General features: G+C 40.4%; 1 protein-coding gene across 2 annotated transcripts; it reads left to right on the plus strand.

The window, feature by feature from the left end:
• Positions 1-344: 344 nt before the first annotated feature.
• On the plus strand, positions 345-24862 carry mettl16 (methyltransferase 16, N6-methyladenosine). Of its 2 annotated transcripts, none has more exons than XM_027999269.1 (10): positions 345-451; positions 818-955; positions 9650-9837; positions 11257-11397; positions 11539-11654; positions 12230-12372; positions 15105-15174; positions 16114-16203; positions 22012-22191; positions 24042-24862. In XM_027999269.1, the coding sequence occupies exons 2-10, from the start codon at positions 828-830 to the stop codon at positions 24639-24641; spliced, it is 1656 nt and encodes a 551-aa protein (XP_027855070.1). In that variant the 5' UTR covers positions 345-451; positions 818-827; the 3' UTR covers positions 24642-24862. The 2 variants fall into 2 exon arrangements, with proteins under 2 accessions (XP_027855070.1, XP_027855069.1); XM_027999268.1 differs by having other exon boundaries at positions 441-544.
• Positions 24863-25433: the final 571 nt, after the last annotated feature.

Raw genomic sequence — 25433 nt, forward strand, 5'->3', positions numbered from 1 at the left:
TAATGTTGCACAGTCTAAATGTGATTAAAGTGGCTTAAATTCTGCACTTTCTAGTTTATTCATTCAAAAATTTCAGTATTGGGTTGGACTATTGCCCTTTATTTTGGGGTATGGATGGCACATTCATTCCTGTCTGTTGTAGAGTCAAAGTATACAATTTTAAAGGTTTTTCATACTCACGGACTACATTAATAGAAAATACTTTTTGAATTAAAAAAAAAAAAAAGTATTTCTGATACTGATCATTTTCCGTTCCCTCTCAAAATTAGACACTAATCGCCTTTCATATAAAATATCAGCAGCGCTCAACGAGTAAAGCTAGTAACGTGAAAATCTAAAGGATTAAATAAAGGTGCGAGGAAGAAAAACGACGTCTGGGACGTGTCGATGACGTCAACGCGCAGCAGCGTGACGTTGGAAGGCGTTCAGGAAAGAGAAACGTCTGAACAACGTGAGTAGTTTGATCTTCTTTTGCGTTAAATATTTCATCGCCAGAGTTGAAATACTGCTAAAAACGAGATTAAGCCGCTGTTCATCCAACCAGGTACAGAAACCGGATGTTTGGTTGGTCATAGAGTTAGCTTTCAAAGTTAGCTTTCAAAGTTAGCCTCTGTGTGGGTTTGTGTTTTACTGCACTTAGTTTTTGGGCTGAAAGATCTGAAAACATAATATCAATACTGACTTTTCCAGTCAGGAGAAGAGCAGTAGTTTTCCTCTGAAGAGCGATGTTTTCTGTTTGTAGTTTTAAAATAAATGTCAAATATTTATGGGGGTAATATCTGCTCGTCTTTGTTTATGTGTTATTGTTGGACACTAGGATTATCCCCATGGCTCTCAATAAATCTATGCATCCTCGGAACCGATACAAGGACAAACCTCCGGACTTCGCCTACCTGGCCTCCAAATACCCGGACTTCCAGCAGCATGTTCACACCAGCCTCACAGGAAGACCCGTGTAAGTTTGTTTTTTTTCCCCCTCTACGTTTTGTTTTAAATAGTCACAACCCAGTCATAAAATGACTGACCTCTTGTAGTGGATATGCAAACCAAGTGCTGAAAAAAACCCAACTCAGGATTCAAACCCAGCACCTTCAAACTCCACTGTGCAGCCCAACCCCATTTGTCAGTGAGACTTCATTTATTTGAATGTCTTACAATTATGTAGAACACACTATTTGTTTTATTTAATTTAGGATTATTAAATTTCATGAAGTAGTTTTACGTTTCCAAACTGGATCAGATGCCAAACTCTCTGTATGGCCTCTGCAGCAAAATGCTGAGAAACATCATTTTTTTAAAAAAAAGAAAATTTGTGAATGTAGGGATTATGCTGCTGCTATAGAAGAGAAACTCCAGTGTTGCTACATTTATCATTTTTCAGTTTTTTTTATGCATATACTGATATGAGTCAGTATATGCATCACCGTTCACTGTCATGCTTTTGTTTCCAGCTTTCCAATTTATGTTTTGGTTACCTTTGCACATATTTAGACTCAGAAAAAAACTGAGAGGAGTTTCAAATTAACGGAGGACGATAATAGATGCTGTGTTATTCTGGTAAAGAAGTACCAATATATAAGTTGACATTTGTTTAATGATGCTTTGATTGGAACTAGGAAGTAAAAATAAAACAACATTCATAGCTCCTTCTTGTTTACTGAGCTCTCATGATGAGTTAGCTTGATGTTAGCCTGATGTTTATTTCCAGTGATACAAACCAAAGTTCAGTTCAATCGTCCAGAGATCGGAATTAGGTAAATTTTCTTTAATAGGCTTGGATCAGAAACCAGCTGCTTATATGTTGAACTAAGTCAGATTTTATACCCCTCTGTCCATGAATACCTGAAAATTAAACCTACAATTTCAGCCTATACATTCGTCAGCCTACAAAATTTATAACGGTTAAATTTTTTTTTTAAAAAGCAGTTTTTTGAGTTTAATAAAGATCAGATGTTAGGGATACTTTGATGCTTAATTGTAGATAATAATTTCATTGTAAAGTGTCTTTGGTGCTGAAGAGCGCTACACGTCTTTCATTTCATTTTATAATGCCTTAATTTTCTGATGGATTCAGCCTACTGCCTTTACAGCCTACTCCCATCTGTCTCTTATATGTTGGTGTCTTTTATAAAACTGGAATCAGATAAATTCAGAGACTGCAGATCAGATTTGATAGAAACCAGAAAGCAGTATTGGTTTCAAACCATTAGGGTTCATTCAGAACAGACTTGTTTAATCTGCTTTAATCACACTCTGGTTCATTTGCCAAGAAAGTCTGGTTTGTTTGGACCAAACAAACTATTTCTGGTCTAAAAATGTTGGTCTTCTGTTGAAGTGAACTCTGGCACAGTTTGAATGCATATGTGAATGCCAATTGGACCAGAGGCTGCTCCAAAAGCAGGAAGTGGACTACAGTGCAGGGCATTCTGGGTAAATGCAACTGAAACAAAGGCAGTAACCTAACGCTAGCGGAAGAAATGACTCATGGTCTTTTGCCAGAGATTTAAGAGGAATCCTATAACAGCTAAAATCTGACGCCACTCCATTTTAGCTAAGTTTCGTGAAGAAGGAAGTTGCGCTCATGTCTTCTTCTGAAGCTTTTGTGTCATTTCCTTCAGTGGATTATAGTGCAGTGCCACTACAGGCGAGGGGGTGAACAGGTTTTTTAAAAGGTTTAGTATTAAAGTGAACCACACCAGCAGAAAACAATCGAACTGCTTCAACCAGACAACCGGGTATAAAAACACCCTCAGTGAGGACCAGTAAATTATGCCTTAAGCAAAATGATTTAAGCCTTGGAAATCATACTGTCGTCATTGTTTGTAAGGAAACCACTTTTCCTCATTATCCAGATGAAAATGGACGTCTGGGTTTGGGAAACCTCTTGGTGTGTGGAAACACGTTAGTGTGGGCTGTGAAGTGGCCAGGCAGCCATCTTGCAGTGGACGCAGTGTGCGTGTGTGGGCATGCTGCAAACCACCGTTCCCTATGCTGGTCTGACAAGTGCTAATTAACATTTGATGGCGTTCCTGTGTCTGCTTTTTCCTTGCAGACAGAAGATGAACAAAGAGCTGGCAGGTTTTTATCCGTCAGTGTGAAAACTGAATTTAGACAATTAAAGAACTTGCTTTGAGTTTAGAGCTTTTAGAGCAGAGACACAAAGGATTAGTCTGAGACTTGTGCTTCACTTCTGGTAAATGGATTAAATCCTGCAGATATTGTATTTTATATTGCAACAGAAGAGAGTTTGGGTTTGATTTGAGACACATTTTCTTTGATGAAAATCCTGCTTTCTTTTATTTGGTCACAACATTTTGTACCTGAAATGTCACTCGGTTCTCTCTAAACAGATCAAAAAACCTGAAAACATCCCAGAGTTCTTTCAGCTTTTCCAGCTGACACCTGTGTTCAGGTTAGCCGTCTGAAGTACTGTCCTTCCTCTTCCTCCTCTCCCTCTTAAGTCTGGCGGTTCGTCAGTAGATGGGAGGATTAGCGTGGTTTTGTATCTTCCAACCAACTCATCTACTGGGTTTTCAAAGTATTTAAGCAAAAAATTGGGGGATAAGAGTAATCTCAGGGAGACACTCGCTCCATCCTCAGAGGAGACGCGTCTCCCCTCATTCAGAGGCCGCCGGTGGAGAGCGCTGATAGCACCCCAGCTGCAGAAATGTGCTGGATTTGATTTGAATGGAAGTGGGGGAAAGATAACAACCCCTCTCCTCACCAAAAATCACCCTGAATGTTGGCTTGTTTTCAGTGTGTTGGGGTGTGGAGTGAGGCGAACAGAAGGCATAGGATTTGGAAGGAGTAGCGGTTATTAAAGATGCATTAGCCTGGTTGACACTTAATTTAAAAATGTAAAATTTTCACTCCACTTCTGTTCAGAGATGTATTAATAGTCAGGTTCTTAGAAGAGAAAATGGAGATATAATGAGGAACCTTGATGGGTTTAAATTGATCGTTACCCAGCAGTGATGCACAGTCGAGCTGCTAATATGCAGGGGCTTTTAAGCCGTCTGATGAGAGCGAGGTGAGGGAAACTCTGCAGGTTGACGGGTTTTTAATTCACTTATTTAATTTAAATTCACTATGAGGATGTCAGTGTCTCTTTTTTTAAGCTGTTGTGGCTGTGCAAGCTTCTTGTCAAATATCTGTGGTTATTTTAATTGAAGAAGTTGTTGGAATATTGGAAATCATTGTCGTGGATTTCTTTAATTCTTCCAGAAAAGCAGACAGCGAGCCAGTGACGTGTGTGGGCGTGTTTTTGTGACAATAAAGCGCGGGGAGAGCATTCTGGAAAGATCTGCTGCTTTTTGTTCATCAGCTGACATCTCCCCCACCCACATTTGGAGTGCCAGTGATTCATTTATTGTATTATTATTGTAGTCATTTCTAGGAGGGTCCTGCATTTGCAGTAAGTTAGGAAACAAAACCTTAGCTGCAGTGCAGAATCTTAAGTGGACAATATGTAGATTGCAGCCAAAGAGCTTTTGATTTATAAAAAAAATAATAAAAGTGAGCTGCTTTTCTTGGTGTGGTTCTTCACAGTGCTCATCACTGATGGGTAAAGAAAAGGGTTGGAAGCATAATTATTTGCATCTCATTTAAAAAGAAATTCAATTTTACCTAATTTTATTAGGTCATTGTTTAAAAATGAGCTTTAATTACATTGTTATTAAATACAGCAGCTTAACTTTGAATCTATTATTAATTATAGTAAATGTGATTAACCTGTTCTTGTTGTTATTTGTTATCTAAGGATTTAGGTCACAGAGTTACAAAGCAAAGAACTTCATTTATGAATGTATCTTTTTAATTAAGATAAAATTACTGGGTTGGCAGTACTGGTGGGTCTTAAAAGCAGACTTTTAAAAAAGATGACAATCACACAGTTTACAAGGTATCAGTCAGGAGAAGAGTACAAAAAAAATCAAGATTTTTAGATGGATCAGCTCCCTGTAATGAAAGGAGTCACATCTTGCTTGTTTTTCTGCTGCTGCAGCACAGCTGCTTCAAGGTTTGACATGTTGCACTAATCATTTGAAATTCTCCCTCTTCCACTCTCTGGATTATGTTTTCTACTCCACATCTATAGATGCTTAAATGCTTGGAGCTACCATGTTATTGGCTGATTTGCTGTTTGCGGCACCACTCAGTTGAAGAGCTGTACCTAACGAAGTGGCCGGCAACAGTAGATTTATCACAGCAGGAGTCAGACTGGTGATGTTGGATGCAGAGGTTTTTTTTGTTTTTTTGTTTTTTACCCCTCCAGGGGGTCTTTTGTGGGCTCTAGTGTCCCTTATATGACAGTAGGCTGACAGGAAATGGGGAAGGAGAGGGGGGAAGACATGCGGCAAATATCGTCAGGTCCGGGAGTCGAACCCGCGACGGCCGCATCGAGGACTCAAGGCCTCCAAATACGGGTCACGCTAACCACTACGCCACCACGGCACGCCTTGGATGCAGAATTTTGATCGTTCCCCTACAAATCTTCGTCTTTGGCTAAAGACGGTGGTCTTTTGTTAAAAAAAAAAAGTTTACATGTGCAGTTTTAAGCTGCTGTTTAATATTTGTAGCTTACTAAATATAAAATGACCTTTCCAAACAGCTTATCTTTACATGCAGGCGATTGTGATAGGTTTGTAAAACAGCTGAGAGGAGAAAAGATGCTGCCTAATCAGCACAATGTGCTTCCCTGATCTCCTACTGGGTTCAGATGAAGGTTATCTCTGTGAGCCGGGTTTATACGTCTGACTTTTTGTGCTTTAATGCTGATCATAAAAGCGTTCAGTTGTCTCACCGGTCTGTTGTCTAAAACGACTTCCCCACCTCTGAGAACACAAACTCTTATTTCTTCACAGACTCGGCCGACAGTGAAGCTCCTTCTCCGTTTCAACACTTTCTTCCTCCGCTCTCGTTCAGAATCCCACTCCGGCACCAACTTTTTCGTCTCGTGTTTGTCCCTCTTTGAGTCCCGTCGGCTTCGTCCGTGGCGTAGGCACGCAACGGCGAGCCCTAACGCCGGCGTGACGCTGCGGGCGCGCTCACGCTCTTCCCCTGCCATCAGCCATTGCTCCAGCGTGGCCGGATTTGCGTGCGCCGCTCATCAGCTTCAGTAGGTGTGGTTGCCATGGAGACGGCCGGCCCCGCATCACAGGCTCACACACGGAAAGGTCTAAAAATAGAGCAGCGGCCTGAGCAGCCTCCGCTTGTCTGAATATTGATCTCTATCTAATGATGCCTCTGAGGAGAAATGAGGGCTGAAAATGTGAGAGGTAGAGAGGAGGTGATGAGAGAGGCTGGCTCTCATTTCGGCTCTGAGCGTTACGCTGATGTACCGCGGCTCGCTCATTAGCCTGGTTCCTCACCATAACCCGACCCAGTTTCTTCCTCGGCTCATCTTTTTACAATCTTGCGGTGGATCGTTGGAGGTCAGCAGCTGTTGAGCTGACCAGTTAGCTTAATGAATGTTTATCAGATGACGGACGTTGGAGCTCAGACTTGAAGTGAGAAAAGTTTACCTGTTTCACTCTTCATTTGGAAAAATTGAAAGAGATGAGTTCTTCTGCTTAAAAGCTGCCGTATGCTTTTATAAAAAATTGTTTTTTTATATATATATTTGTTAAAGATGTTGAGTAGTGTGAAAAAAATCTAGCTCCTCTTCCTTCTCCCTCCCGTCTGCAAATACACCACTCCTGGTCAGAAACAACCAGTCAGTCAGGAGGAGCGCTGTTAATCATTCTTGTGTTCGTGCTGTTCACACCTTCCCCATTGCAGTACAGCTACTTTCCCACGTTGGAGCCAGCTTTAAATGCTTGGGCTAGTTAGCAGAGCCACCGATGATGATAGTGGATAAACGGTAAGCAGCATAATTCTAACAACTTGGTGCTTTTTCACTCCGAGCAAAACAAACAAAGCATCAGCCTGAGTTCGAATGGTGTACATGTGAATAAAATTACTTGCATAATCAATCCATGTTCAGTGAGAGGTGCACTGATCACAATTTTGTGTCAGACTTCCATTGTGTACGTTTCTTTTTCTTTTTTCGTTTTCTTGTGACCCTTTGACGGATATTGTTTTTTTGATTATTCAGATTTGAAGAAGTATAATGGAGAAATAGTATTCAAATTATATTATGCAATGACAGGTCATTAACTATTTATCAGAAATGCAAAAACTGCTCTTTGCTTGAGAATATAGATCCGTATCTTAACTCTGACTTCAGAGCTCAGCATGTACCGCAGCATGTTGAGAGCTCAAAAACCTCGGTCCTTCCTCCGACGAAAGACAAAATGTTTGCAAAATAAACTTTTGAAGCTGTCTTTAGTAGCTCATATTAGCAATTAACATTAAAAACTGTGAACAGCCGACCTTCATTTTCAAATGATAGCCAGCATCTTCTGTGATGTTTTCAAGGTCAAAATAATAAAACAGAGCAGCTTTGCTTTACTTCATCAGCCTTCCTGTTATCTGTCCAAAGCCTTGGCTCGGTTCAAAAATCAGGTAAGCATGTTTTGTCATGAGAATATTGTTCCATCATTATTCTGTACAAATTCTTTCTCAGTATTATAATAATTTAAATGTGTTCAACATATGCAAGAGGTGTTGTTGGTACAGAGACTGAAGGTAGTAAGTGTTGGAGGAAAAGTACTAGTAATGGTATTATTAACAAATGCCCATTAGGAAGTGTTGCAGCAGAGAAATCTGTGGTCTGACCAATCACATAATTTGACCAGCATTTCAACTGCTATAATTAGTTTTATTTTTGAACAGCTGTCAACATATTTTGTTTATTTTAACACCTCAGTGATGATGAAAGTAGCAAATTTTGAGTCTGCTTCCTACAGTCTTCTTCCTAACTTCCACCCTGAAGAGTGTTTATTAGCATGAACTGGTTGCACTTAGATGTGGAGCCTTTTAAAAATATGACATATTTTGTCACGTAAGAACCACAAAATTTAATAAATTTTATTGAGACGTTGTTTGAAAGGAAAATGATACATCGTTTTAATTTCTCTTCTGTTTAGAAAAAAAAGCTTTAAAAGTTTCTTACCTTAAAAACAGTCTGAGTTCAGTAACCAGCTGATTTCCAATGCATCTTTTGTAATTTTTTTGTAACTGCATAGGAGAAAATATCTTACGTTTATTAGCTTTTGACTGCACATTATGACTTTCACTTTACTAAATTTTTAAGGTGCAGAAATAGATTCATCATATTCATGAATCTATTTCTGTTTGTCTGATTAAACTGTAACACTGTCAGTTTGATGAAAGATCAAATGTTTGCTGTCATGATATCTTGAGTTAAATGATTGAACTGCTGCTGAATCTGATAAAGGTTCTGTCCATTTTATAAAGTTGTTTTTTTCCCCCTGTCTGGATAAAAATGTAAATTGTTTTTTTTTAAAAAGCATCTAAAACCAAAATCCAAGATAAATTGTGTCACATTTGCATCGTTTTCAGCCGCAAATGTTTTATCATCCTGCCGGTTTGCTTTCACACCACCCATGGGTGTGCGCAGTGCGAAGCTCCCAATCACCAGGATGTAATTAATTGCATCTGCCAAGGTGTAAAAGGACCCGGCGAAGCTTTAATTACAGCTACCTCGCCCACACCTTCTGGTGCGACAGCTGAAATAGTTAAACACGTGAAGGAGGGAAGACGAGTCAGGCAGGGAGCACTGGGAATAAGAAAGTGTGGAGCTTTGTGTTGTGTTGGGTGTGTACAAATCTTTGTAATCAGCGGGGGGATTTGATTTGATGGGCTGCTTATCCCCACGTCGTCCCTCGTGTGTATGTTTGTGTGAAATGTGAAGTGATGAGGCTCGGTGCAGAGAGCTGCAGCGGGTTAATGAAGTGGCGTTTTAAGAGCAGTTTGGTGAATTACTGTCTAGTGACCTCAGAGGTTAATCCAACATAGAGATAAGTGAAATCAGGCCAAATTTAACGTTTTTTTTTATGGCTTTGGTCCCAAACTAATCATAAGGCTTTGCTAAATACTGCAAAGTGTGTAAACTATGCAGCAAGTATACTTATTGTAAGAAAAGTTGCTAAATATTTAATCATAGTGCTATCCTCTGTGGTCACAATACAACAAACTTGTAGAAATAAAGTCATTATTATTTTAACCAGTCTCCTTTCTGATTTTTGACTCAACAAAAAGCTGATTTGAACAAATAAAAGGGACCACGTTAATAATAACTAGTGTTGTGAATTGATTTTAAAAAATAAATCAGATTAATCACCATGCTTGACTTCAAAATGTTTAAAGAAAATCTTTCACTGTTTCAAACCAAACATCTCAGTTTCCTATGTTTTTATATTCAGGATGGTTTAAAATGAGTCGCTTTGTTTCAAATTGTAATTTAGAAATGTTAACTATAAATTGGTTGTGCGGGAAGAATAATTTATTATTGCAATTCGTACAAGACTGTGCTGCTGTGAATTAGGTAACCCTCCGCAGGAGAGGGGCTTTTAGGTCAAAATAGGTCATGTGATTAATCTGCATTATGTAATATTAAGGTGTTAAAACTATGATTTACTACACGTGTTAACTCGTTAGCGTTAACAGCTCTACCAATAATCTGCTTTTGTCATGTGTGCGATTGAACTTTTTCAGAAACTTTTACTTTAATCTGGTTTTCTTGCAGTGTGAATTTCAAAGAGCCGGAGGCGGTGCGCGCGCTCACCTGCACTCTGTTAAAGGAAGACTTTGGATTGACCATTGAGATCCCTCTGGAGCGCCTCATCCCCACCGTCCCCCTGCGCCTCAACTACATCCACTGGGTGGAGGACCTCATTGACGGCCAGAAGCAGCCTCGCCGGGGCATCGACATCGGTACACCCTGCACTGCATTTCTTACTGACTGCTCACACGCCATCATGCCTGGGTGCTGATAAGCTGTTAATAAGCTGTTTTCTTAAAATTTCTACACAAAAAAATTTAAATACAGTTTCCACAGTTTGGGCCTTAGAAGAAACAGGAGGTGAAATAAATGGCAAGGATATCTCATCTTTATCAATAGTTGAATTCTCCAGGTTAATTTAATATATTTTAATTGCATGACATACAGCTGCTAAGATCAAGGTTTCTGCACTGGGAGCCAAACATAAACTGAAGCTTTATGCTGTTTTTGTGGGACTGCACTTTAAAACTCCTGCGATCTTAACAGATGGGGTCATTTGAACTACACAAGTATTTTACTCTGTCCACTGGGACTGACCTCACGTTTGGTTTTATGAGTTTATTTCTTTGTAGTTTCGGTAATTGACGGTCTGATGGGACAAACGTCCTGCTTCCCCGCTGTCTGACCGTGACATCTGCCGCGCTCGTCCAGAGTGTTGCACTAAGACTGTGGGAGGGTTAACCAAATCAGATTTGTTTTCTTTGTGTCCTTAAACTATGATGTGCTCCAGCGTGTTGTAAAAACATTAACACCCCTTCGATTTACCAACTTTCAGTCACATTACATTCACAAACTTCATACTGAAATATTTGTAAATATTTGTGGAGAGGCATTTTTAGGTCTTGCTACAGATTTTTAATTGGGTTTAGGTCTGGAGTTTGGCTAGGCCATTATAAGATTTGACTGTACTGTGGTCTAACCCATTCTGCTATTTCGCTGGCTGGATGTTTAAGGTCATTGGTTGCTTTAACAAATCTTTTTTTTTTTTCCTTTTTCTAAGCCGTTCATGTTCCCCTTTCTGTTTTTCTTTATGTTTTCTATTAGAGAGGATTACAAAGTGTCATTTAGAGCCCCCAGCACAAGACCTTAGTCACTCCCAGTTCTCCCAGTGCTAACTCAAATCCCTGTCCAGATGCCTCAGCTCGTGTCCAATCTGTCAGTCTGAGAGACAAAAACAACTCTGAGCTGTCCCTGCAGAGGCTTGGGCGTGTCCTCTGTGAGGCTCCAGGTCACTGATTGGTGACCCTGTAGCTGTTAGTAAGCAGAATGAAGCCGTCTTCTCTTTGATGGATCACCGCCGGTTGTCCCTTTAGCAGAGGATGCCGTCTCTCTCTGAGTGTGACCTGAATAATGCATCTTGTTACGTTAAAATAATGCGATTATCACCGCTGGAACTGACGTTTATTGGCTCCGGATGTTTAGAGTGTTTAGTAGCGCATCGCATCCTGTCTTTTGTAAACTTTAAAATATCAGCGCACCTCTCCATGTCATTCCCCGACGGCCACAATCAATCTTCATAGTGATACATACGTTATTTTCAGACGTCAGAGATGTGTTTCCTGTTTCCTCAGGCACCGGAGCGTCCTGCATTTATCCCTTACTGGGAGCCACCATGAACGGCTGGTTCTTCCTCGCCACAGAGGTGGACGACATCTGCTTCGACTACGCAAAGAAGAATGTGGAGCAGAACAAGCTGTCAGACCTGGTGAAAGGTGAATGCAGGCTCAGACACGATGTAGGTCGTATGATGCTGTGGGCTTTGATGTATCGTGAGTGGTAGTAAAATAAAACGGTGTCACGTCAGGCTCCGTTATGTTGCTTTACTTTACTAATTCGTTTTTTCTCTTTGACAGTTGTAAAAGTCCCGCAGAAGACTTTACTGATGGACGCCTTAAAAGAAGAGACAGAAATTATTTATGACTTTTGCATGTGTAACCCACCTTTTTTCGCCAACCAGCTAGAAGCAAAGGTAGGTGCATCACAGTAGGTTCTAATGTATTATAAGATGTTTATTCGTGTTGGTTATTATTCTTTCCATCTTCAATATGGAGTAGAAAGAAGAAAAACATATTCTCTTGATTTGATGTTGGTCCACTGTGTTTTATTATGTCCAGAGCAGCAGTCTACTTGGAAATTTAGCAAACGTCATGCTTTTTTGGCAAACATTCACTCATTTTGAATTTGATGTCTGCAACACGTTCCAAAACAGTTGGGACAGTCACAACAAAAGACGGGGAAAGCTGAGGGATATTTAAAAAAACACTTGTTTGGATCATTCCTCGAGTCAGTCGGAAACAACTCCTCGCTACACCACATTGAGGCAGCAATTCATACAAAAACTGAAACAGATCAACGTCTTGATGAGCTGCAGGAGGTGTGGCTGAGTGTGAAAAGCTCACCACAATGTTTTTGTTATCTTTGTGTTTTAGTTCTGGCTCAGCCTCATTCGGCTCCTGCATGAAATGCTGTTTGTTTACGTGAAGCTAATAAGCCCCTAATAGGATTTCCTCCTAATCTCTGTCTGTCTTGTTGCTCTCCCTGCAGGGGGTGAACTCCAGAAACTCACGAAGACCTCCTCCCAGTTCGGTGAACACGGGCGGAGTGACTGAGATCATGGCGGAGGGCGGTGAACTGGAGTTTGTCAAGAGGATCATTCATGACAGCCTGCAGCTGAAGAAGCGGCTGCGGTGAGGACAAAAAGTCCTTTTTTTGTTGTTGTTGCATAAGTGGATGTTTGGTGCAGAAATATCTACACATCAGAGCTACACATGGTAGCGGCGTGATGGATGTTGAAGTGTGCTGCAGTTTGGATGGCTTTGAAGAGACTCAGATTGGCTGAAGAGAGAGTTAGACAGGGGTGTGCAACTCATTTTCATTTTGGGACATATAAAGATCGTGAATGTGCCAGAATGTATTGATAAAACCCATTAATAAATAGCTATCTCTGCATTCAATACATACTTCTTAAATTAAATAGTATTGAACATCTTTTAACATTGAATTGCCCCTCCAGGGTTTTGTGATTGTTTTTCTGATTTTTACAATCAAAATCACAGATTTTGTGGTGCTAACTTAGAAATATTTGCAAGGAATTTTGCAATATTTACACAGATGTATGACAGTAAATGTGACTTTTTGTTACACGTCACACCGATCACACACTGCAACTTGACATCAAGTAAGGCTGAGGCAGCAGTGTAGTATAAGTAAGAAACACTGCCACCTGCAAGTGGGAGTTGGCATCACTTAAATCCAATGCTTTTGACAGTCTTTGTAAGATTTACAATAAACCCACAATTATGCATTAGCGGGAAAAACGTAAGGATCTCTCGATTTTTGCATGAATTTCCGCAATTCTTGAATCACAAAAAACTGGAGAGCCTGACTGATGTAATTTGGCGTTTGTTTCACCTAAGCAGCTACGGCGGGCCAGAGTTGGCCCCCGAGCCTCGAGTTTGACACATGAAACGGGCAGATGGATCGCTGATGTAGTTGTCACCCTCAGTTACTGTAATGATTTAGGAACACACACACTCCCCGCGCTGTATCTGGGAGCCACAGGGGAGCCACTGTGTTTGGGTGGCAGCCGTCACGTCCCCCTCCCGGGCCTGTCACCCAAGCAGCCAAGTGAGACCCCAGCAGAGTGGAGCTATTAGACCTGATTAGACAGGCCACACCTGCTCTGGCTCCTACACACCATACTCTGTGTGTGTGTGTGTGTGTGTGTGTGTGTGTGTGTGTGTGTGGGCGTGTAGGCATGTGTGTGTGTGTTTGTTCATGATGCTTCAGTGGAGTGGGACTGATGTTAACACCTGCCTGCTCTTATGTGGCTCCGTGTTGCAAAATCATGAATACGGGAGAGGCAGTCGGAGCGAATCCAGATTTATTTAGCAGCTCTGAGGTTCTAGACCGACCAAGCGGAGCTGGCTGTCACTCCCAGCTGCGTGCTGGAATACCACAGCTCCCAGGTGTCCATGGAAACGGTGCCAGCCTTTAGAAATGGTCCACCCTGCCACCCCAGCCTTCTCCTGCTTCCCCACTAAAGGGTAATTACTGTCAGACAGAAGCTCCATGCTGCAGCTAGAGCTGAAGTGATGCTCCTGATTCATCTCTCTATTAATATGAAAATGATTTCTGAGTTCATCCTCTGCCTTCTCTTTTCAAAGGGGGGAAACCAAAAGTGTAAATTGGTGCAGCTGCACTCTTTCAACACTGAAGGAGCATCTGTTGGTGGAAGACTTTCAGGGGATTTCCTTCCCCGCTGTGATTAGAAGTGGGGAACATCTGTTATTATTACAGCTGATCAATATTTCATTACGTCAGCTAAAGGTTTGACATGAGGCCCTCCCTGCATCATCACTTTCCCAGCATGCATGGACATCCCCTTTGTGTCATCTGTCCACACACAAACGGTTCATTTTAACAGAAAATTGTTAAATTAAGTCTTAAAAAGACCCACAGAAAACTGATGTTCACTAGAAATCCATCTTAAAATGTCAACTTTGGAATTATGTCTGCAAAATGTAATATTCCAGCATAACTTTTCTTCACATGGACTAAGAAAATACAAACAGTCCCAAACACTGAACCTTCAGGTGTCTGCTAGAAAGTTGAGGATTAAGATTAGTTTATCAATGAGTCCAAACATAACGTCCAAATCAAATGTATATTTTAAATTCTCAGCAAGAGATACATTGTGCGATTGCAGTTCTGTAACCAGAGTCCAGAACTCAACCTGAGTGAAAATCTGTGGGGTCAGGTAAATATCGACAAGTCAAGATGTGAGAAATTGATCCAAAAGTCAGTAAAGCAATAGTCCAACAGTGTGAACACATTATTATTGCGTTGTGTTGGATATACTGTATATACCACACTACTAGTGGAAAAAGCTCTGAAACGATTTATCATGAAAAACTGGATTTTAGCATGCCTGTGTATGCTTATGAGATCCTCTATAGATGGATCCAACAGCTGCAGATGAGCCCTATGCTGCCTGCGTCCATCACAGAAGATGATATTTAAACTCCACTTCAGCCCGGAGGACGCAGCTTCACCAGCCAAGTTTCCAGACCGGTGCTCCCTAATGTCTTCATCTTTCCTCCGTGTGCCCCAGTTGGACTCTGCTGCACATTGATCAACACCAGACTCGCGTCTTTATTGCGCAGCAGCGATTATTGATCAGGCCTCCGCCTCGGGAACACTTCAAAACCGTTTCTCTGTGCGCTTCAGGACCATGAGCACCCGGATGTTTTCCTGCTTCTCATGTTTTCATTTTGCCTTTGTGTTGCTCCCTGAAGCCTACGCCTGGTTGTTTTGATCTCTGCTTTGTAGTTTAGGTCTGGACAGTGGGCTGCTAACACACACATGCTCATTTGGGTGCACACAAACAGCTGGTTGATGTTGATTTTTCTTTCTGCAGGTGGTACAGTTGCATGTTGGGGAAGAAATGCAGCCTGGCACCTTTGAAAGAGGAGCTGAGGAAGCAAGGGGTGAGTATCCACTGAGGAGCAGCACCAAACTCTGGCCTCTGATCTCAGTTTGCTCATGCAGAAACATGAGCAAACTCCGAAACCTCCTCCAGAGGTCTGAGTCCAAGTGATTGCAGGGCTGGCGAACATCCAGGGAGGAGACCGATGCTTCGCTTTAAAGCATCTTTCAGTAAAAACCTCTCTAGTTAATATACCAAAGCTTTTATCACCAATTACCCAATTTAAACCTTGTTGTGTGTTTTTCCTTTGAAGTTAGAAAATTAGTCATACAAACCTCTACATGTATTCATAATTATGGGAACGGCTGATAAAGATGTGTAAGAATAAAAGATTTGTTGTATTGGCACACTCACCTTTCCCATGATTATTTTCGCTGATAAATACTACTTTAAAACAAATATAGATTTGTTTTAAATCTATGTGTTTTGGATTTTTTGAACAGTAGTTCAAAACTATTTATGTTCTGGGGTCTTCTGCTGGATGATGACCATTTATCTTTTATCTACAGAGAATATAGTTAAGAAAAAGGCTGGGAGGTTAAAAATCTCTGTAGCAAAATATGGTTTCTTGGGGTCGCCATGTCTCCATAAACACTAACCTTTTGTTTAAGGCATGCTAGGAAAACAACACTTTATCCTTAGTCAGCTTTTATCTGTCTGACTCAGTGTGTGTGGTCTTGTAATTATGAATCCTGATGCTTGCACGCATCATTTGTGTATCATGACAGCATATTTACCTAGCTGGATTCAAATAGATAGAAAATGAAGCAGAACTTAGTGACTGCGTTAGCCTTATGCTCTCATCTCATGATGATGGAAAAGAGAGAGAAAATTGAGCACAATGCTGGTTATCCTCTTAATGTCTGGAACTTCAGGCAGATTATTTCCTTCAGCACTTTATTGCGTTGGCCATCTCTGACTCTCTCTCTTTGGTGCTCAGGTGCCCAAAGTGACCCACACAGAGTTCTGCCAGGGACGGACCATGCGCTGGGCGCTGGCCTGGAGTTTCTATGACGATGTGACGGTCCCAGTAAGTTCCTGTTTTTTTCTGTTTGGTTTACTTTTACCGCACTATCGTCTCCAAGAAAAGGAGACAGGAAAAAGATTGAAGGTTTATTTCTTTTAATTTGTAGGAGTAAAATTAAAAGGAAAAAAAATGCAATTGACATGTTTTTACCATTTTCTTTTGCCACATCAAAACCTGACCCACCTTGGGTTTTTTTAATCTTCTGACTGATCAAACAGGGACATTTCATTGCTTTTTGGGCCTCAAGAAACTTTTACGTCTGAGATTTAAACCGAAGGTTCTTGAACTGGGTTTGGTTCAGAAACCAAACAAGGCATTTTGAATAAAGATATAACAGAGTACAAACTGAGATTTTATTGATTTTTAAAAATTATTATTTATGAAATGCAGTTTAGTTATCATGGATTGTAACTGATCTACATTTGTCCAGATGCCATAAAGTGTGAAACGGTGTGCAAAAACAGATGATAATACCTAATTAGAGGAATATTTTGTGCTCAAATGTTTATAATCCCCTAAAGGCTGATGGAATAATTTTGAAATATGAGTCTGGATGTTTTTTAATGGTAAATGTACAAGAACCCTGACACTAGTTGGCAGACAATACATGGATTACTTGACAGGCATCATTTCCTTCTTTTTAATTAAGTTTTTGCTGATAAATTGCGCTGTATTTTTTTCTGCTGTTTATCAAAAGAAATGAATAGATTTTTAGTGACTTTTTTATTTTGGACTGATTTAGTTGGTTTTTTTCTTGGATTCAACAAAAAAATAACGATTTGGCCCTCATTTAACAAAGAGCCTGAAGATCCCATTTATATTTGTTTCTTTGCCATTATCTGATATTTGTCGTCACACGATGACTTCACTTTTATAATTCCTTGATTGATTTATGGAGGAGTTTCAAACGACTTTACAAAAACATGTTCCTCTGACCATGAGATAAGCAGCAGCCGACAACACACTGAAACCTTCGACTGATCCTTCAGAAATCCAAGAGATCCACTGATTAAGACGAGGTTAAAAGACGGCAGAAAACTCTGCCTCGTTTGGGAGGAAATTAGAAAACACAATAGATGAACTACTGCTTTTGTTTAATTGTGTACGTAAAGAACAGGACAGTGAGGAAGAATGTGATGGTTACTTCAAAGGATCTCACATGGCTCTCTGAGCCTGTAGCAGAATAAATAAGAGGAGAGCTCTGGGTCAGACCTGTCAGCTTCATCACAAGAAAACTTTAAATCCTACCCTTAAAAGCAGAGAGCTGCCTCCTGAGCCCAAACTATAGACTCAGTTGGTTTTCCAACAAAGCTGCCTGATAACTTAAAGCCCTGACTCCCATTTCATGCTTTCAAACTCTTTTCTCTACAAGTAATGCTGCAGTCTGAGAATTATAATTTTAAATTGATCAATTATGCACACCTTTGTACAGGTAATCCTGGAAGACATTGTGAATGCATGGACTCGTGTTTCTGAATCACCCTGCATTTATGTTTATGTTCAGGGGCAAAACGATGGACCAGTTGAAAGACAAAATGATATCCAGGATTCATGCTGTTGCAACCAAACTGGGTTAAAGGAATAGTTGGGAGGGGTGAGCCAGATTCAAAGTTGTATTTGTATCCATTAAGTGTATTTCAGAGCTTGTTGTGTGACCAGCTGCTAATTGCCATCAAGCTTCTTGCCTGTAGATGTGTAATCCATTGGCCATCAGGGCGAGTTAATAAAATTAGGCCTATAAATTACCGACTCTGATCAGGACCTGTTTTCTGATTCCTCCGTTCTTACTGATGCTCCATCCTCAGCCCTCTCTTTCTCTTCAATCTGGATCCTGTCCTCCTCGCCAAGCCCTGATCCATTATGTGCACTTAACTCCTGTCCTCTGGGGAGATGTTTATGGGATTTCTTGCATGCAGTAGCCAGGCAACAGTTGCCAGGGCAGTGCTCTGTGCACGCTGACTTGTCTGGACCCGGAGAAAGTTGGAAGTGATTGTGACAGAAAGAGGGGATGAAAAACGAAGCCGCAGCTCTGTTACCCTGCCTAACCCTGAATTAAACATGGTTAAACAGAATAGATTGTGACACTTTGCTGCAGCTCTCTGTTTTGGCCTTTCTGGCACAAAAGCAGCAGAGCAGAATGATTGGCCTACTTCTTCTGCTCTGCGCTCAGCATCATTCACGCTCGGGAGCGGCCTGCCATCGGTTTCACGCAGACCCCCTCATAGCATGTGTGTGTGTTTACTGGTAGTCGTCACATGGCAGAGTTTATCCATGTGTGGTTCTTTGCTCGGTTCCCATGTTTCTGTGGTGGCCATGAAAATGTTCATTCATGACTGTGACGTTCAACGTGTGACAGATGTGACAGAGGTTCAGCTGTGACCTACTTACCTTCAAGCTGCTAGATATCATCACCACCAACACCAAAGCCATGAAAATATCTGGAGTTACAAAGTTAGCTTGAACATGGAAGCATCCAAATGTAGGGTCATCTCCATCAGTTTATATGTAATTGAAAAGTTAATTGACTTAGTTAATTAAACTGACATTAAACTAACATAAACCTTTCCGATTCTACGATTACCAAATTTATTCCCATTTGCAAAAACGCCAGAATACTAAGATAATTTTTTTTTAGGGTATATTTGTATTACTTTCTTCAAACCTATATTGCATACGTACAATTGCAATGCAATTAAGCAATTTTGGAAAATACAAATGGTTTTCTCATGGTTCTGTGAGCTTCTAAGAGCATCATTTGTAACGTTTGTGTGAAATAAAGCCAAACCTGTGGATGTGTATTTAAAGGCAACACCTAGATTAATTTTCTTCTTTATGTGAGAACATTGAAAACAAAAAGAAACTAGCCACAATATTAGGAATGCAGTGTAGACATTCACAAGTCTGGTTCATGCTTGGGTACATTTTCCAGATATCTGGTGGTGCCAGATTCATCCAAAATAATATAAACCCAATGGAAATGTCCAGCTCTTCCTCTGTTCTGTTCAGGAGGGAGGGGGGACTTTCAATCACACACGGGGGCAAATAATTTAATATTTAGGTGGCAGCTTCATGTTGTGTGAGGAGACTCACAAAAAATACTCCTAGATGGACAATGACTTGGAAGAATGCTGCCGTATTAACAGAGTAACTTAAGGCTAATAAAGTCAGTGTTTTGGATCGGCCATCTTGGTCTCAATCCCGTAGAAAACTTGTGGGCTGAGATGGAAAGCTGCGGACAAAGTTCTACCAAACCTTTTAAAGAGAAGCTTTAAAATATAATCCAAAACATTTAAAAGTTAATTATACCAAACGCCGAGTTAACGAATCTAAATCTCTAAATTTGAGTAAATGTAAAAAACGAATTAGTTTATTGGTGTGACATTTAGTAAACATAATCAATGAAAACCCAACATGTAATTCTCAGACAGAACGTCATATTCTTGCATTAAGTACTTTTGCACGAATTATTGCACTTATCCAAGGCTGCATGGAGGAAAACGGTGTTAATAAATCCCAGTTTGATTCATTAGTAGCATTCGTTTGCGTTGTTGGGCCTCATCTTCCTTTTCACAATCCTCCATAGATTCTTTGTGTTTGGTGGCTTTTGAAGCACTGACTCTAATCACAGTCCAAGTTCTGTGAATCTTCTCAAACTCTTAAAGGAGCTTGAGATCCTCCAGTTATCCTTTACACGTTTTCCTTCCACTGAACTTTCCATAAATGTATATTTTCTTGTGGCATATCCACATTGTAGGTCATAACATCACTACTACAAAACTTTTCAGAATTATTTTATTTATTTGCCTTTGAAACTGAATATTTTGTAAAGCAGGGGAATTTGAAGTTGAGGTTTTCATTTGGTAGGAGCGATAATCATCACGATTACCAGGCTGTGAGGTGACTGCATTTATAGGAGAGGTGGACAGAATAAAAGAAGAGAAAATATGCTGGGCTTCATCCCAGCCCTGAAGCTCTGTGTTGCTCATGCAGGCCTCTGGTCAGAGGACAGAAAGGTGCAGAGTTCACACAAAGGTTTGGGTCAAATATGATTTAAAATGTTTGCCTGAAGGTGGATGGTGCTGCTGCATTTTGTGTCTCCAGTGAGACTATGTTTGGTTTCCTGTACATAAATATAGCCAGAGAGCGGAGATGGGGGTGACTAGCTGCAGATTATGTCGGAAAAGAACCACCTAGTACATACTTTTTAGGTTTTAAAAGTGGCATTTTTAAACCAACAAAAAATGTCATATTTTCCCTCATTGGTTATCCTCGACTTGCTCTGTGTGAGTGAGTTCGATGCGGCATGCAGTGAGGTCAGGGTTGTGAAGTGCGATGAATAATGGAGTGGAAAAGCAATCATAAAAGGGACACAGAGCACATGTGTGAGTGTTGAGTGTGCATGTTTCATTTTAAAATCTGTTTGTTTGCATTAGTTAAAGAATCTGTGTCAAGGATGTGGGCTACAGGTTCAGCCTGATGAATTTTATTGATTTCCTTCCTCTGTGCAATGAGGTGCAGATCTTTAGAAAGCTTGAAAGGAAGAGGGAGAGACGTCAGAAACTAACAATAAGAAAAAATTTAAAAAGTCATGCTTCAGCCCATTTTATTAAAGAAGTCCAACCATCAAAACTATGAATGAGATTTTAAAAAGAGCCCTTAAAACGGTATTAATATGTTTTTTAAATATATATATATTTGTTTTACATAAACCAAAACACAGACATTTCCAAATATTTATTAATACAAATAAAAAAAATTTTGCAGACTGCTATTCTAAATGAGAGAGGAGATAATTAGCAGCAGCATGTGGGATTCGTCTCCGGATCAGTGCAGCAGTGTGAAGGTCGCGGTCCGCTCCTCCACTCGGCTGTTTCTAGGTCAGTCGGCCATGCTGTCAGCTCCGTCTCCGCTGCCGCAGACCTCCGCCGCCTCCACCTCGCTGGACCCGACCGCAGTGACTCATGGGTGCAGCATTCGTGTCGCTGCTCGCGTCTCTGCCGAGTTATGCCTGGATAATGACCTCCACCGCCCATCACAGCCCGACGATAGAGGAGATTAGACAAAAGACGCTGTTTGATGCACTGCAGGTTCAGGTGGAAGCTCGCGCCGCTGCAGCGCCCTCTTGTGGCGCAAGCGATGAATGTGCTCACATTGATAGTGACGTAGGAATGAGTTGATTCGTTTCTCATTAATATAACAGCTTGTTTTTTAATTTTAAAAATGTGTTTGTTTAAATCATTGTGGCAACATACAACCTCTAAATGAAGTGTTTCAGCAGATGCCCTGTCACATAAAAAATCTAATTCGACTTATTTATAAAGCACATTTAGAAACAGCAATTTTACCAAAGTGCTCTACTTACAAATAAAAATAAATAAAACAAAAGGTACATATATTAAACTTCTATTCTATTAAACTGCATCTTAATGAAAACATGTAATCTCAGATTGCTAATTTAGTCAGAAAGGTGTAGCCCATCATTTGAGCAAACCCTGCCCTCTGCTGTCAGCTTGAACTCTACTTTCACAATTATCCTTTTTCCTCTACATGATACTATTATGCATTCAGATGGAAATAATAGATGTTACAGCAGTGGTGAAAACTTTCTTTTCATTATTTCTAATATCCAATTTAGAAAAATGTTGAGATTATTTTGCATTACCAAGGTGAATCCCTTCGTAACAGCAAAATCATTCCTCTCCCTGCTGTATTTTAGTCTAAACTGTACAGATAAGCAACATTTCACCTGTCCAGATTTTCTTTCAGTGCAGATTACTGTTGGACTATATGCTTTGTTTTGTTGTCCTCCAGTCTCCTCCCAGTAAGAAGCGTAAACTGGAGAAGGCTCAGAAGCCGCTGTCATTCACACTACCAGAGGCAGGTGTGAAGGAGCTCCAGGCCAAGGCCTCAGCTGCAGGCTGCAGCAGCAGCAGCTGTAGTTCTGTGGACAGCATCACTGCTCTGCTGGAGAAAACCCTCACTGAGCTGCGGGTAAGCTTCACGACTATGTTCCCACTGCTAAGTCTATCATTATTAATGATTGTCTGAAGCTGGTCTTTACCGATTCATTCACACAATTCACTATATGCACTTTATATAAAAGAATTAGATATCCACATATACTCAATTAGATATAAACTTAAAGATTTGTACTAAAACTCTCTGAACACACTGTGTTTACTTTAATATTTCAGGATTTATAGGATTTACATGTTATAAATCCTATATAATGTTTCATGTGTATGTTTCAACTGGAAAAGTCAAATAAAAATTAAAATCTCCTTTACCCTCCATATTTCTGGACTAAGTTTTTGAAGTTACAAGATAGAATCTTTTTTTCTGCCAGAGAATTTATGATTATGAGTTACAACAATATTTAGTTTCCCTTGTATTTAAATCTTATGTTGCCCAAGTCAAAAATGGCATAAACAATACCAAATTATTTAGGCAGTTAGCATTGCAGAGACAATGCACATTAATTACCGTTGCTGTAAATACACCTGAATTAGCCCATTGGCTGTTTTTCAGCTGGCTCATTCTGGAGCTAAAAGTTAGCACACGGTGCTAAGAAGACACAATCTTCCTTCTATCAAGTCAGTGGCCAGAACGTCACATCAACATGAATTTTAGTGTAAATTCATGTCTAAAATAAAGTTTGTTGTCATTTCGAGAGACAGAAAGAAATGATTCAAAATCAAAAATATTTTATTGATCTCAAAGGGAATCAAAAACTATTACTATTCAATCAAAACGATACTTGCACTCGTCTTTGAAGTGCTTTGTGCAAAGAGACAACTTCCCCTCTGATATGGAAACATTTTCGAGAAAAATACAATTTACCCAGGCACTTCGAAGATATTCTGATACAGCGGGATAGTGTAATTTACTGTTGTATTAATACACCCAACAACCGACCATCTTGACTTATCCAATTGTAGCTTTAGCATTCTTGAACTTGCAAAATGTCTGCAAGAAATAGAAGTGGCGGATTTGCAAAATTAGTTGTCTGAAAGTCTAAGACTTTGTTTAGCAGTTCTGCAGTAAATTATCTGAATTATTTAAGAAAATGTAATTAGGAATAGATAACATTGAAGAGATTAAAAAATAGAACCAAACAGAATAAAAAGATATCTATGCATCACTGGGAGAGACTAAACTACACTTTTCTGCACTCATAGAGACTGCAAGTACACAACAAAATGTATTTAAAGGGGCAGTGTTCTGCAAAATAAACTTTGGTTTTCGCTTTACATCATGTTATTATGTTATTCCCTCACCATAAACATACTTATATTGTTGCCTTGTTTCTTTCCTGCCTGTTTGAGAAATCCATTAATCTCCATGGCAACCATTAAACTGTGCAAAACACCTAGGACCGAACGCCACCTTCGAGACAATGCTCTTCCTCTGAGCTGCAGTTACCAAGCTTCCGCCTCACAGAGCAGCCCTCTCCCAAAACTCCCTCACTCCGCTCCTTCAGACTACCCAGCTGCAATTAGCAAACACATGGTGGAACTGCGCATCAGCTGAGTCATTATACAAGCTACTTCTCAGTGCCACACTGATAAAAATCGTTGTTAAAATGTTAATAGAGGAGCCATGGTGTGATGCCGTGCTGATTACTTCGGAAAGAGAAGGAAGTTTTAAAGAGACAGAAATTAAATTTCAAGACGTTAAATTACTTAGATTTCTTTTAAGTCATTTGACATATACAGCATCTCTATAACAAGTGAAGGCAAGGTTTTCGGTTTGTAGAATTTTTTGTTTTTGCTGTTCGTTAGTCTATTCTGGATTGGTTCCATCATGCTGAACTGGTCGGGGTCTTGTTTGTCGTTCTACAGGTGCTGCATAAGCGGGTCCCCTGCAGACAACAGGAGCAGAGCCTCTTCCTGACTGCTGTGGAGAACACCTGGATCCACGGCCGACAGAAGAGGCGTGAACAGACACGTCAGCTGCGAGAACTTCCCAGGGCGCCTCCCTGTGCTGGGACCAGTATACAAACCAGTACGGTCACAGCTGCTCCCGTTTCCACTGAAAACCAAGGAAATGACAAGAGCCAGGATGCCGACCTCAAAGGCAAATCCGTTTCTTCAAAAGAGTCGAGCACAGAAACTGAGACCTCGGCTGAAGGACAAGAAGAAAAAGAGGCACTGGAAAATGCAGGGGGTGAGGATGTGGACATGGATTCCTCCGTCTGCGCAGAACCAAGACAGGAAGCGGACGTGAAAACTCTTGCTGCAGAGAGCACCGGTGACACCGGACGGCCCCAAACTCCTGGAGGGGTCGAACACTTTCTGTTTAAGTGCCTACTGAATGTGATTCCAGAGGGAAACGACGTAGGGGTTGAGATGCACTGGGTTGAGGGTCAGAACAAAGACCTGATGAATCAGCTGCGAACATACCTCAGGAACACACTTTTAAAATCTGTGGGGAAGGTCTGAAGTTCAGGGAGACAGGAGCTGGTCTCACAATGGTATGTTCAGACTCTGAAGTACGGTACTTAGAAATTATTTGTATCGTTTTATAAAATAGAAAACTCCTTCAAGTTTATTAACATGATTTTATATTCTTATTTCTTCCTAGCTTATCTTTTAAGATCATTTTTAGTTTTCAAACAGAAAACATGTCCAAACTTTTGGAATAAATGTTTCATGAAAATCTATGCTTCATATTTTTTATTTCGCAGTACACTTCATTAACCACCGGAGGGTGTGAGAGTTCTCTGCCTTGCTCTGATGTAGCAGCAGTAATTCTTGTTTAATGTACCAGATTTTGTAATGACTGTCTTGGACAATTTGTTTGACTTTTGCCTGTTTTTCTTCAGGAAGTTTGTAGAGTTTCTCAATATTTCCTATGTTTGGAGAGCCATCAATGTTGAAGCTCTCTATTATTACCCTGTAGTTGCTGACATACATCCGTATTAGAGTCCAGTCAACACAGGAAAACAGATTTAAACATCTAGAGCCTTGCACACGTAGATGCACAATCCCTGCAATAAAAAAAACCCAAAACCATTCCTGATTGTACAACATGTGCCTTGGTCATGGCCGGACTTGGACTCCACTGCTCTGTGTACGTGTGTGTCGGGGGAGCAAGTCATGTGCTATCCAGTGAAACTAAAACAAGTTTGTTTACTTCGTTCTTTTTGTCATTGGCCTGTAGTTCAGAGAGTTAATGTTAACAGCTCAAATTGTGTATATGTTATTTATGAAGGACACTTGCTTTATTGATAA

This window comes from Xiphophorus couchianus, chromosome 18 (genome assembly GCF_001444195.1).
Source record: "Xiphophorus couchianus chromosome 18, X_couchianus-1.0, whole genome shotgun sequence".
In the NCBI taxonomy this organism is placed as follows: domain Eukaryota; kingdom Metazoa; phylum Chordata; class Actinopteri; order Cyprinodontiformes; family Poeciliidae; genus Xiphophorus; species Xiphophorus couchianus.